The sequence below is a fragment of the Falco cherrug genome, chromosome 5, assembly GCF_023634085.1.
Source record: "Falco cherrug isolate bFalChe1 chromosome 5, bFalChe1.pri, whole genome shotgun sequence".
Lineage (NCBI taxonomy): Eukaryota > Metazoa > Chordata > Aves > Falconiformes > Falconidae > Falco > Falco cherrug.
This window is the reverse complement of record NC_073701.1, coordinates 45,720,925-45,734,381: the sequence shown is the minus strand read 5'-3', so window position 1 is coordinate 45,734,381 and position 13,457 is coordinate 45,720,925. Positions and strand designations below refer to the sequence as shown.

The window sequence follows — 13,457 nt, the reverse complement described above, 5'->3', positions numbered from 1 at the left end:
TTTCCATAGGAGATAAGAAACAAAGATCCAAATAGCTAGTGAGAAAAAAAATAATCAAAATTAATTACTAAGAGAACATCTGTCACCCTTAAACTTTGCATACTAATTTTGAATGTTAATGCAGCATTAACCTGAATTCTAATATGTGTATCTTCATCTCAGCACACAGATTCCAGAAAGAAAAAAACATTATGGAAACCAAGTTACTGAAAGAATGTAATGCGAGAGGAAGGAAGGAGTTAGAGGAGCTTGGACAGCTCTTTTGCTGTAGAGGGGTAAGGGTCCCACATGTCCTTGAGCAATTCAGTTTGGCCTGTAGCAATAGGACAAGGGATAAGGGTTTTTAAACTAAAAGAAGGTAGACTGAGTAGCTTTAAGGAAGATTTTTTTTGTTTTGTTTTACATTGAGGATGTTGAAACCCTGGAACAGGTTGCCCAGAGATGTTGTAGGGTTGTAGATGCCCCAGCCCTGAAAACATCCAAGGTCAGGTTTGACAGGGCATTCAGCAACCTGATGTAGTCAAAGATGTCCCTGTTCATTGCAGGTAGAGTTGGGTTGGACTTGGATGACCTGTAAAGTCCCCTTCCAACCCAATCCATTCTACTATTCCATTATTTGAACTCAGCTGGACTATTTTGAGGGTTATCTTACCTGGTACACTACATATATAGTAACAGTTAGGGCTTTTTTTTTTTTTGGGGGGGGGGGGGGGGGGGGCTTTTTTTTTTTTTTTTTCCTCTCTCTCCCCTGGAGTTTTACAGCAAAACTGCTTCAGTACTTCCTTAAGTGAAAAACTTATTTTCAACACAGATCTATATTAGGCTGTGATATTAAATGTTGCTGAAGTACGATTCTTTAGGGAATGTTGACTGTCTGTAGAGGCATTGATTTCAGTTCACCTTTTCATAAAATATTTTCTGTTTGTGAGAGAAATCTTCCAGTTTGGCAGCCTTATCCAGGTCACTGGCAGCAGTAGCAATATCAGCCTCTGCAACAGGATGAAGATCCAGAATGGGAATTGGTTTGCTGTGGAAGGGGTTGGCCCACTGTTACACTGGTAGTCCTTTGCAGGATGAGCCTGCACAGGTGTTATGCTCTAACAGCAGAAGAATGATAGCGTTTGTGATTCAGAGGAAATTATTTTGCAAAGAAACATAAAATTTCACTTCTTTCTTCTGTCAGAGAAACAAAAGACAGCAAATGGGTCTGCCCAGCACAAATACATGTTGGGGGAACAGTGCTCTGCACATACTGTGTGATTTTGCTGCTGCTTTACAGAGATTTCATAATAAAATACGCAGGCATCCTTAGTCTGCCTTTAAGCTGTAGCTTGCAGGATCCTAGAGAAATTCTGCTTTGCCGTGTGTGTGCCTGCTTTTGTTGAAAGTATCAGTGTTGCCTGCCTGGTAACGGTCACAGTTATTTTACCTTTTCTAATTCTATTTAAAAAAATAATAATCTTGAGACTATTTGCCTTTAAGATTTTGTTTGCTAATTATTCATTTCTGGTTTAATGTTATTGAGTGACATTAATAGTCATTACTTTCCCAGGTTTCCTATATACCAATGCTGTCTTACTGATCTGTCACTCACAGACATATAGTTTTCCAATTATCTGGTTGCCATTTGTCTCCTCTTCACTGACTCTAGCTGACATTTGTCACTGTCTCAATTCTGTATCACCTGTTGTTGTTTTTTCTTAATCTTCCACTGATCTCTCTTCAAGGTCCAGAAAACTTGCTTGGATACCTTCAGGTAGAGAAGTGGTAATACTAAGAGAAGTTAGTGTAAAGTTTGAGTAGTGTCCTTTGATGTGCTAGGCAGTTTGCCCAGTCTGGGAGGGGAGTGGTCTCAGACTGATTAGCTGGAGTCGCCCAAATTACATATTTACAATTTAGTTGTTCTGCTTAGTTTTTTGGGAATTCTGCAGAATTCGGGAACCCTTGTCTGAATAGTCTCAGTTACCTGGAGGAAGAGCAATATGGAAGATTGTAAAAGACACACAGGGAAGAATTACCTGCACAGGCAACGAAAAGGAACATCCAGGGATACAGAAAGATCTCAGTCTCCAAATACGTTAGTCTGTATGCAGGGTTCTTGTTTTTGAGCCAACAGTGGCAGTTCCGACAGCTTGATGCATGGCAGTTGCTATATTTTGTATGTTTAAATGAAGATGTACTTTTTTTTTAAAAAAAAAAAAAAATAATATTTTTTTCTCCTGCTCCTTGAAAGTACCCCGAAAAATACGTTTTGTGAGGCTTGGCAGGATGACTTAATTTGGGAGTGGGATGTTGCTGCAGAAGTACAGGGACAGAAAAAGAATGATATGCTTATGGTTATTTTGCGGCAGGAGTTGTGATGACCTGAACCTGTTGCAGAGAATGAAAGCACTTGGCTGAATTGTTTTATCTGATATCCAGTTGTTCTTGTTTTCCCATGTCATCTTTCCTTAACAGCATTTGTTGTTGTCCTTTATTTTGTTCACAGACTGCATTCATTTCAGATACCATTTTTTGTTTAGCTAGACTAAATAAGCTTAAGGCAAAAATCTGCAGGTTTTCAGGCTACTCTTCTGCTGCGCAACAGTTATATCACAGTGGCTCCAGTGAGGACAGTCTTGCATTTGATGTGCAGCAGTGATCAGTGCTCTACTTCTGTGGAGGTATTAGATTGGCTTAAGCAGGCTTAGGCTTTGTCTTGTAGGGCATATTGCCACCACCTTTTTGTTGCTAACATAAGTATTTGCAAAGCCACTTGGCAAACATATGTCAAAACTCTTACTTCTTTCCCAGGTTGTCAGCTATCTAATCATTTGCATTAGGTATAGTCTCTTTGTGATGTGTTTAGTATCCTTGGCAATGGATGCTGAAATGATCCATGTGTGCATATCCAGTTGACGATTAAATGGCAACGTTAACACTTCAGACAGATGTAGCAACATTTGTCTAAATGTTCTAACAGAACAAATTGGTCCCATGCTAGGACATCTTGACTGATATGTAAAAATTGATACAGCAGAAAAAAATGCAGTTTACATAATTGTATGGAGATTTTCTGCCTATGTGGAATCTCTGAAGTTGTATCAGTTACAGGATTGGAAAAGGGAAGAAAAGACAATAATTAGTGACTTTTTTAAAAATACTGAATGAGAGTGATTTGTAAGTTTAGGTAAAAGACATTCATTAATTCAAACACATTTTTGAAACACAGTTCAAACTCTGTTTGTTGCAAGAACAGCTTTATTTTATGCCCCTTTGGAATTACCTTTAAAATATCTCAGCAGAGATAGTACGCGTACTCAGCCTGACTTTAAGAAACTTGTTTAGGCTGTTTTTCTGTCAGTAGTTTCTTAGCTGTAGCCAAGGTATTCCATCTCTCTGTTGCAGAAATAGAATTGTACCACAGCTTATTCTTGTCAGAAATCCCTAGAAAAATACAGAAGAGACTGATAAATATTATGCATTAAGTCTACAAAGAGTCTGTTTTATCGGGTTTTTTTCATCTTATGCTTTTCAGTGTAACAGATTTTAAATGTGGCCAGTTATTCTTAGCAAAGATATACATATATGTTGTCAGTACTGTAGAAAGTGATCCTATACCATGCTGCTTGTAGTGTCTCTTATTTGCGAATTGAAAATTCTTCCTGAGTTCCTGTATTGTGCTTTCTTCCAAAAAGTGAACAAAACAAACCCCTCAATTACTGTGAAACAGCTTTGATTCTCTTGCTTTTTTTTTGTCTTCTGCATGTGCATAGAAGTGTAAGAGAAATGCATTCAAAGCTGTCTGTTTTTTAAATCATTCCTGACTCTTTAATGTTACTCGTATGCACAGATGTGTATGCTTACAATAATAATGGAAGCGTTTGGTATTACTTTTGCCTTGTAGGTTTTAATGTAAGGCCTTTCTCTGTGCATTACTCAGTGGGGTTTTTCTTGTGTTCACACTATACAGAACGTGTATTGAGGTTCAGCAAGTAATGTGCCCAAAAATTTGACATTTGGAGGAAGAACAGTGAGCTGTAAATTTACCAATATACAGTGATTGCACCAATTAACCACAGAAAATTATTTTTTTATGGTCTTCATTCTGCTGCAGTTTTAATCATTACAAGACTTTTTTCCTGGGTTGAACTCTTATAGCTCTGACATGATGGTTAATTTCAGGCAAGCCATGATAAGGTTTCCTCAACAGCTTCCCTAGTGCAGTTAATTTCTGTTTTAAGAGAAGAAGGCCAAAAGAAGGGTTTTTAAATTTTGTTTAGAAACTTGTGCCGCTGTTCTTTGTTTATCCAGATCAGAAGAGTCTTTATTTTTTCTCTTGGTTTATATTGCTATGGTATATTTGTTGTGTCTCTTGGTGCTTGATTCAAGAATATCAAAGTAAGTTGAAAGCTTTTCATTGCTTTAGGTCTTGAGTTGTAAATATAACATTTTTGCAAGCACAAGAAGAAGCAAATGTTGAAAACTCTGGTCATGGAAGTTCAGGTGCCCACAGGACAGGTGGTACTGAGCTGATAGCTACTGGAGGTTGGAGAGAAGGTTCTTCAGTATCAATTTCTTTGATTTGGTTTCTGAATCATGGCAGGGGAAGCAAGCTTTAGTTTTTCAAAGTCCGTGCTTTTTATTGACCAGATTGCTCAGGCTTGCAAAAGATTGCAGATGCTTCAGTCTTAGAACGAACATTGTCTTCTTGAGCGTAGAAGAGGTTTTCTGCTAAGTTTTCTTCCAAAGACTGGCTCATTTGCAAAACTAAGGAAGTTTGGTCCTAGAAGTGATGACTGCAACATTGCATATCTGTCACTAAAATAATCTCAGTTTAGGGAGCAGCAAGCTTTGTGTGCACAACGTACTACTTTTTTTTTTTTAGATGTTTTTTCTGAAAGCTGTAGTAAGGCTTTGTGCTTATTAATCAAAGCTCATAAAATTACAGACATTGCTTTTTGTTTCTAGTGCTTATTATGTCTTTTGAGATGGAAAGTTCCATGGCTTATTGGTAGTATACTTACTACATTCATGTAACCTTCTGATTTTTGCCTTGCCCTTCAAGACAAAAAAGGCTTTCAGTTTATGAGTTTGACAGCAAATGCAAGAAACTTTGCCAGTCAGCTCATTTGTTGGCTTAAATGTCAGCCAATTTAACCAGACTTACACTGTGTTTTTTCAGTTGGCTGCTGAGAGAACAGAACCTTTGATAATTAATGTGAAACTATTCGTCAGTACAATCTATGTAATCTAGGGAGATCTATCAAATAGAATGTGTCTCTTGGTTTTTCTGTTTGATATTGCTTGTATCTATATGGGGTAGAATATGTGTGTACATTTTAAGAGTGTAAACTTGCTATGATTACCTAAGTAAAACTTTGAGTCCGAAAGAAGGAAGATAAGCATAGGATATGAAAAAAGTACTGCAAGATTTGACCCTTTTGGCAGATTTGTTGGTTTTCTTTCTTTCAAGTTCTGTACCAGTAATACGGTTAAATATTCCTGTGGTAATGAGCAATATATTTTTTTACTTAAAAGACAATTTAAAAAGAACCACCATCTTTTGATTTCTGTCCTTTGTTACTCTTTAAAGGCAAAGGGATTGGAGGGGTGAAGATAAGAAAAAGTATTCACAATCTAAATTAAATTAGGACAGGCTAATTGCCACATATTTCCTCTGTTTTGCAGAGGTTCTTCCAGTTGATCTAGTTCAGGAGCTGAATATAGGTGCTCTTATTTCACTTCAGGAGGAGCCTCTTTGCCTGTATTAACTAGTTAAACTAGCCTTGGATAGGAAGTTAACGTTTGTGAATACCTTTCTGCCTCCAGTTGTCAGTAATTGGTTATGAATCTATAAATACATAAAAAGGGGCTTCACCTCAAAAGTTTAATTCCATGTTGAATACTGTTTTATTCATAAGGAAAAGTCTGTGAGGGTCCTTTTGCCCTTTTTTGGCTGGGACGTCAAACTAGGCTGTGATATTTGACTTCACAATTATTTTTCTTTCATTGGTAACAAAGGCCTTGTTTGTCAGGTGTCACTTATATCTGTACAGTGTCAGTTCTTTGACCTAATGCAGCATAAAAGGTAATAACTTTTTAAGTAGTTCTGTTCCTGACACTAGAGTCTAGTTGACCAGGGTCATGTTTGTAAAGACTGAGTGTGAAAAACTGCAGTAGAAAATTTTTTCACTGATATGAGTAAATGTGAGTTGAGACAAATACAAAGAACAGATGCAATGAGTAAGGTGCTATGTTTGTAATCCATTCTTGTGGAGTAGAATTGTAATTGTAAGGAAGTGCATCTGTATTAGATATGAATCTTACGAGTGCTCAAACTGGTGGTTTATGATCTTAGGTAAAATGTCTATATATTTCTCATTAATTAATAGTTTGCTCTGTGTTTGATGTACAACATATGTGATCCATAGCTTTTTTTCTCCTTAATTCAGGTAGATTGAGAACAGCTTAATAAACACTATGGAAAGTTGGTTTTCTTTTTAGATTAAGGGGACAATATCCTTGACAGGTGTTTCCTGTTTCTGTTTTTAATTAATATGGTTTGCAGTAATCTAAGCTTTTCAGACCTCTCTTTCTGACACAAGCTTGGATTATCATGTTCAGAAATACTTTCAAGTCAGATGCGTATAAGGTTATTAATGCAGCCAAACAAATAAGTGGTGCATAGTTTATTACACGCTTGAAAATATTTTAACAGATCTGTAACTGGTGTAATTAAAATGCTAGTGGAAAGTTAAATTAGTATCTGTTCAGACTTGAATTATACAGTGAATGATACCATGAACTTTGAGAATCATTAACAACTGTAATGCTGAGGACCATATGAAAGAGAATTTCATGGTTCTTGTATTTCTTGTTTCTAATTGTGTGGACTGCTTGTATTTTTCAGTCAATAATACTTCATTTTTCCATCTTAGATCCTAAAAATGTAAACCTCTTGACAGAATCTTCAGATCTCTTCAAAGCTTTGCCACAGTATACCCTTTTGCAAGTTTTTTTACTCATCTTCACAGAGTTTGGTCAACTGCTGTGTAAATGTAGCTGTTTGGTTGTAGCGATTTTATGAACTCAGGTGGAGTGTCCTCTGTGTGTTTGCACCTCCTCCTGTCGTAGGAGTTCATATGGAGTGCTGTTACCTGCTTTCTTTGATGTCTTATGCCTGTGGCTTTAGTTTGTTAACCCATCTGTAAGGGCCATGCTGTGCCCATGTGCTGCTGTTAATGTAGGGTTTCTGTTCCTGTCCTTAGCTCCTGCTTCAGCTGTCCTCTTCAGATAATGAGTTTTTCAGAACAAGAACTGCCTTTAGATGTTTGGAAAACACCTACCATGTTGTAAAGCAGCTCATAAAAACAGTCAAATAGCAACTTCAGTATGTATCTAAGTGGAAAAGTAATTTTAAAACTCTTAATCTCTCTGTAGATGCGTCTTAATGCAATATAACTTCTGGAAACCGAAGAGTCAGCACTTGATCTGATCCAAAGCTTATTGAAGTTGAAGCACAGGTTCCCTTTGATCTCAGAGGGCTTCGTATCAGCAAAATCTTAGTGAGCTTTTGGTATTTGTGACCCTCCTGAAATAAGCTGGCTAAAATTTAAGCTGTCAAATAACTTCACTGCTTTTGAAAATTTTAGGTGAATTTGTTTTAACTTACAAGGATTAAGTACACAGCATATGATGATTGTGTATAAAGACCTTATGCATTCCTTTTTTTCACATTCAGGGTACCAAGGGTCTGGGAGCTTGGAGGGAGTGGTGGGTCTTTTTTGAGAATTCTGTTCATTTGCATTATAAGGCCTGTGATTTTTGGTGAACAGATCAGTGCAGAATCTAGTTGAGTTATTGCTTTGAAATCAGTATGCTTCAATGTCTACTTGTTTATATATCCAGGGTGTTGTGAACATCTGTGTTTGCTAAATGAGAATTGCTGTAGTACAAGTGTTGTGGAAAGGATTGGTCTGATATAGAGAAAGGGAGCCAGAACCCACTTGTTTGAATCTCATCTTACCTGGATGATTTGAAAACTGTGGAGTTTGTTTTCAGAACTGTATTATAGAGATCACTTTTAAAGGACATTATGAGTGAAGTGGGAGTTTAAGACTATTGAAGCAAACTTAAGCTAATGACAATGCATGTTGGAAAATAATCTCCTGCAGGTTTTAAAGAGAAAAGCATATACGCAAGGTAAATTTCAGCTTTGTTTTCAAAGATTAACTTGTGTTGCTTTTAAAGACGAAAGTACCAACTTTTCAGTTAGACTGGAGATTGATTGTAAGAAGTAGCAGTTCCTTTAATACATTGTCGTTTCCTTCATTTTGTATCAGTATAAGGATTGAACAAGTATTTCTCTGCCAGCTTTTCTGAGTTTATCAGATTGCTTGTCCTCATTCTGTCTGCAGAAGACTAGAATTTCCATTAGTTGTGTTCAAATGTATGCATCTATCTTCCATGACATCTAACATACTTGATTTGGGTATGACTTATTCAGAGTAGATAAATTTATAGAATAAAATATTCAGGCCCTGGGCTTTTTTCTAAAACTCAAAAATAAAAACAACAGTGTATTCTTCTCACAATTATTACGAACTTGGGGGAACATCAGGAGTCTTACTGCATCTAATCATAGTCACTAGATGTGTATTACCAACAAAGTAATTCCATTTTGCTTTTAAATTAGATTTACTGTTAAATACAAAAAGAGGTATGTATGTTTGAGGACTGGTGAAAATGAATATCAGATGATTTCCCTTCAATTTTGTTAAACTGAACTAAAATTTACTTTTCTGTGAAATTGCTGTAATTTCAGAGAACCAGTTCTAGTTTTGCATAGTATATATCATATTTTCAAAGCTCTGTTCACTGAGATCTTCTCAAAGTACCAAGAGTTAGCAGGTTCTTCAACTTTGGCCAGAAGTGATGATAAAGAAGTAGAAAAGGTAGGATGTTTCCAAGTGCTAGGTAGTGGTCACTCCTTCTTTTCTTTTTCTTTTCTTTTTTTTTTTTAAATATATGCATTCTTCACGCATCTGAATTAGCAAGAATACTGATGCTTTAAGAGAGGAAAATTTGGGTTTGTATCAGTGAGCAACTTTTCCTTTAAAAAAAACTGCATTACATTTCAATAGAAAGAAGCATTCGCTCACAGCTTCAGATTTAGAAAGTCTCTTGGATTTTCTAACCTATATGTCTGTTAATTTCTGTGTAATATTCTGCAGCATTAGACCTTCTTTTTGATTAAAAAATTGTGTAGGCTTAAGTATTTGCAAGATCAAAACCCAGGAACAGCCTGTTTCTATATGAAGGCATCTGTTTTTTCAGTTGCTGCCCAAGTGGAAAATTGGAAAGAAATTGTTGTGCTCTCAGGTAGCTTTAGGGCATTGCATAGCTAAAAATTGCATATGTCCTTTTTGAAAATAATGTATGTAGGAAGATGCAGGTTTTGGAGCACACTGTAGGAGAATTGGGTTAAACCACATATAAAGGATGTGTCCTTCCGATTTTTTAAAAAACCCTAAATTTTTAACATAGGCCATTGTTTTGGAAAAGTTAAAATAAAGGTAGAAATAAAGCAGTTTCAAGTAAGATCTTTAAAGCAGGTCCTGAACAGGAAAAGTAAATGTTCCCATTGGAGAATGTTCTCTGAACACAGTTTCTTAACAATAAGAATATCCTGCTTTTGAGAGAGTGCGCAAAATTATTCATGCTAAGGCGTGGCTCTATTGCATATACAGTAACACATTAAGAGGGCAGATTAGAAACTGCTGGCTTAACTGTATCTCTAGCAGTTATATTTTTATTTCCTACATACTTGTACCTGGTGTCTGACTAGTTCTGCTTATAGTAGCTGGGGTTGTCTAAGGTGTTACCCTGTTTTGTAACCCACCCCTTTCCCCTTGGATGCAGCTGCTGCTTTGCAGTGATTGTACTATTCACCTCAAAGTTTGGGGTCAGATCCCAGAGGTGTTCTTTTATCTATCCTTATGTCTTACTTACTGTCCTGTGCAAACTGGTCTTGTGATGGTTTATAGTCTATGTATGCATTCCTCTGCCACAAACAACCACTTCCAACTTGTTGCACCAACTTGTTCTCCTTTTTATTACGTAGCATCTAAACAAAGAGTAAGCTGTACAGTTGAAACATATATACTCAAAGGGACAATGTAAAAAAAAATCATATTCACAATTTGATATTAAATGTAGATCTTTAACATACTACTTCTTGCTTTTCTTTGCTTAAAGGAGGACATTGAGGAAAATGTGATTTTGTGTGTGTGTGTGTGAATTATGCATTCTTGAGTGCAAAGAGGATGATGCAGGAAAAATATATGAGCAGCTCGGATTTAAAAGTATGCTGTGCTTGTGTTTGACACTGCCTATATGATTCTTGGAGGCTATGAGCAGATGAATAAGTCATTGTGAAGTAACATCTACAGTGAATTGTCCATATGGAGTAACGAAGGACAGAATTGTGCTTCTTGTTGTGTAAGGGCAAACATATGGCGCACTGCAAAGTTCACTTACCAGCTTAGACTTGTGGCAGCATGTTTATTGGCGTGGACCTTTGTTGTTAATGCTTGTTTGCTTACCGCTTTCCATGGAGAAAGTGCCTCCTGCTTTGTTCCCAGTTTTTAGTCTTACTGCCTGACTGTAGAGAAACATCCTTTTTAGCTGCTGTTATCAGCCCCTGTTTCCCTAGGTGGGATCGGGTTTGAGAATTGCTTTTGTGTTTAAGGCTTTTGGTGTTGTCCCCTTCCTCCTTTTGTGAAAAGGGCAAAATACGGAGAGAAGTTCAGTAATTTCTCATCCATAAACAAACAGTGAAAGAGGGGTCCCAGCCGCCACACCACCAAACCAGTGGGTTTGGTGAAAGAGGCTGCAGAGGAGGCAACAGAATGTACACTCATCACGTTATCAGATGACTGTTTTATTATTGGATTGTAAAATTAGTGATCAAATTAGCTGTTTTGGGTTTGGGGTTTTTTTGGAAAACAAAGATTTTCTTTTTCCCTAGCAGAAATAAAAATTGCAAAAATGTATGAGCACCTACCTCTCCAGACATTCTTCTTCAGTCCAGTAATCTTGTTTTAAGGACAGCTTGCATATTGACTAAATTTGCTGTAAGCCTTCCTGCATTTTTATGTGAGGTAATTAAATTTCATTTTCTGATTAACTGATTTTTGTCCCACTTTTTGCTCTTTAATCTTTTTTTTTTTTAGGCTTCCTTAAGCCAGACTTAATATCGATAGAATGAAAAAGTTTAAAAGGAGACTTTCCTTAACCTTGCGTGGAAGCCAGACCATTGATGAATCACTGTCTGAGCTAGCAGAACAAATGACAATTGAAGAAAACAGCAGCAAAGATAACGGTAAGCATATCTTTCACTTTCAGAAAATTTAAGTATTTTGTCGGCTCCCAGTCCAGTGAGCATTGTTGGGTTTTATTCCACTTTTCACAATTGCATGGACTTCCTCACTAACCTTTTGTTTTGATTTATTTTACATTTGGCTACCCTAGTTCTTTCAACAGGTTCAGATGTTGATAAAAATTGGTTTGCTTTGATATGGAACTGTTATGAAGCTATTTGTCAAAAGTTACCTAAATCAATATTTAAATGTGGTGTGCTGCAAGGATGGTAGATGCTCGTTCAGTAAACCAACCCATTAGTTTATTAATTTAGTGGGTCTCACATCAACTTCATATGGCTTCAAATTCAGCTTTTTTCTCAAAAATCATTATTTGGTAATATAATTGACAATAATTACTTATTAGAAATAAAACTGTTTACTTTATCCTTAGTGATGTAGTGCACTAGTCTGAGAATTCTGTCACCTCTTCATGTCTTTGAATAGTACTTCAGCAGTATGAAGGTGACTGGAAACATTCAGGATAACCAGCTTGCCTGTATATTCTTATGCAAGTCTTTGGCTGATCCCATAAATACATTGGCTGCTGTAAAGTCCACATTAATGATAGATACTGCTTTTGAATGCAATCTGTGGTAATAATGACTGGAAGAGATTTTGTTGCTTTGTTCTGTTTCCTGGGCTGTGGCATTTAAGTCTTATTTCATGTTCAGTGCTGATTAGTGTTACTTCTTGCTCTGCTGATATCTAAGGTTTTGTCAAGTATCAAGGGATCTGAATATTTTTTTTCTTCCCCCCACTTCAGACCAATAAATGATCCTGAATTTTCCCACTGGAAACTGACAGGGCTGGGAAGTTTGAGCAGAAGTAGAGGAATTGGAATTTGCCCTACAGACTTCAAAAACCCTATCCAAGATTTATTGCATACCAAGCTTTTGAAAGCTGAATTCACCTTTGGCAAAACAAAGCTATTAATATTTTTCTTTTTTACCCTTAATTTCTGGTATATTCATTGCTATTGTCCTGTCTTCATCATGGGCTTTACCCAGTAGTTTAGAAAACAATGTTTATTACAACTTTTTATGTGTTGATACAACAGGTCTACCCTGAAACAGTAATTGCAGTATTTTTGCACTGATACTTGGAGACATTGAGCAGTTGTCACACGTGGTTTCACTTGTATTAGCCTTTGTTACTGATGCATATTGTGTTTGGACCTGTATATACTTCTGACAAATTGATTTCATTATGCAAAAAAATGCTAAGAATATTACTTTCACACTGGGAAATGAGCATGAAAAATCATCACCAGCATCAGTGAATGTAGTGAACTAGGTTGCTGAATAGATTCAGTTGAAAATTGGATCCTGGAAGAATAAAAAATTTTTACTTTAAATTGGACCATGTTCTGGGTGCCAGCTCAAGGGACAGAGGACACAATAGCTTGTTTACAGAAGCATAAGCTTATGCTATCTTAAACCATGTATGAATCTATTTGCAGTTTGTAATATTTATCTGAGAATTATCGCAAATAGCAATACTTACATGTCTTCTGCATGCTTGTTGCCAAACTTTGTCAAACTTCTCAGTAGATACTTAAAGTGATAAAGATACAAGTCAAGAAAATGTTTTTAATTAAAAATTCATTATTAAGCTTTTAATGCTCCTTTTATTTTGTTTTTCACGTTATTTCGTTGGCCAAAAGGAAGCTTATATGCTAACACTGTGTGATACAATACTTGCTATGTTTGCAGCTGCAAAATTCAGTTGATTCCTGAGTAAAATCTTTGGATACATAGAGGCATTGTTGATCCTCTTGAAAGAAGAAGAATAGTAAACTGTACTTTTGGTATGCGTGATCTTTAACTCACAATTTTATGTCATTTAAGAGTTTTATTGACATTTGCTTCCTTTTTCTGATACTTCTAGAATGCTGGTACTAGTATCTGTCCTATCTTTGATCTTGCAGAGATGAACAGGATACTACTATGTGGGGTTTTGTTTTCCTTTATTTTTCTTTTCTTTTCCTTTCCAACCCTACTTTTCTTAGAAAGTAGGGTTGGAAAATGCTTCTTACACTAGCTAGTCCTGCTT

At 36.4% G+C, this 13,457-nt stretch overlaps 1 protein-coding gene across 3 annotated transcripts in view; it reads left to right on the top strand.

The window, feature by feature from the left end:
* The window catches only part of CDK17 (cyclin dependent kinase 17), a 96,776-nt gene that overhangs the window by 27,160 nt on the left and 56,159 nt on the right, over positions 1 to 13,457 (top strand). For all 3 annotated transcript variants that reach the window (XM_014285892.3, XM_055712615.1, XM_055712616.1), the window contains exon 2: positions 11,217 to 11,365. In XM_014285892.3, coding sequence (XP_014141367.1) covers positions 11,248 to 11,365 — 118 coding nt within the window. In that variant the 5' untranslated portion in view covers positions 11,217 to 11,247. The remainder of the gene's footprint in view (positions 1 to 11,216; positions 11,366 to 13,457) is intronic.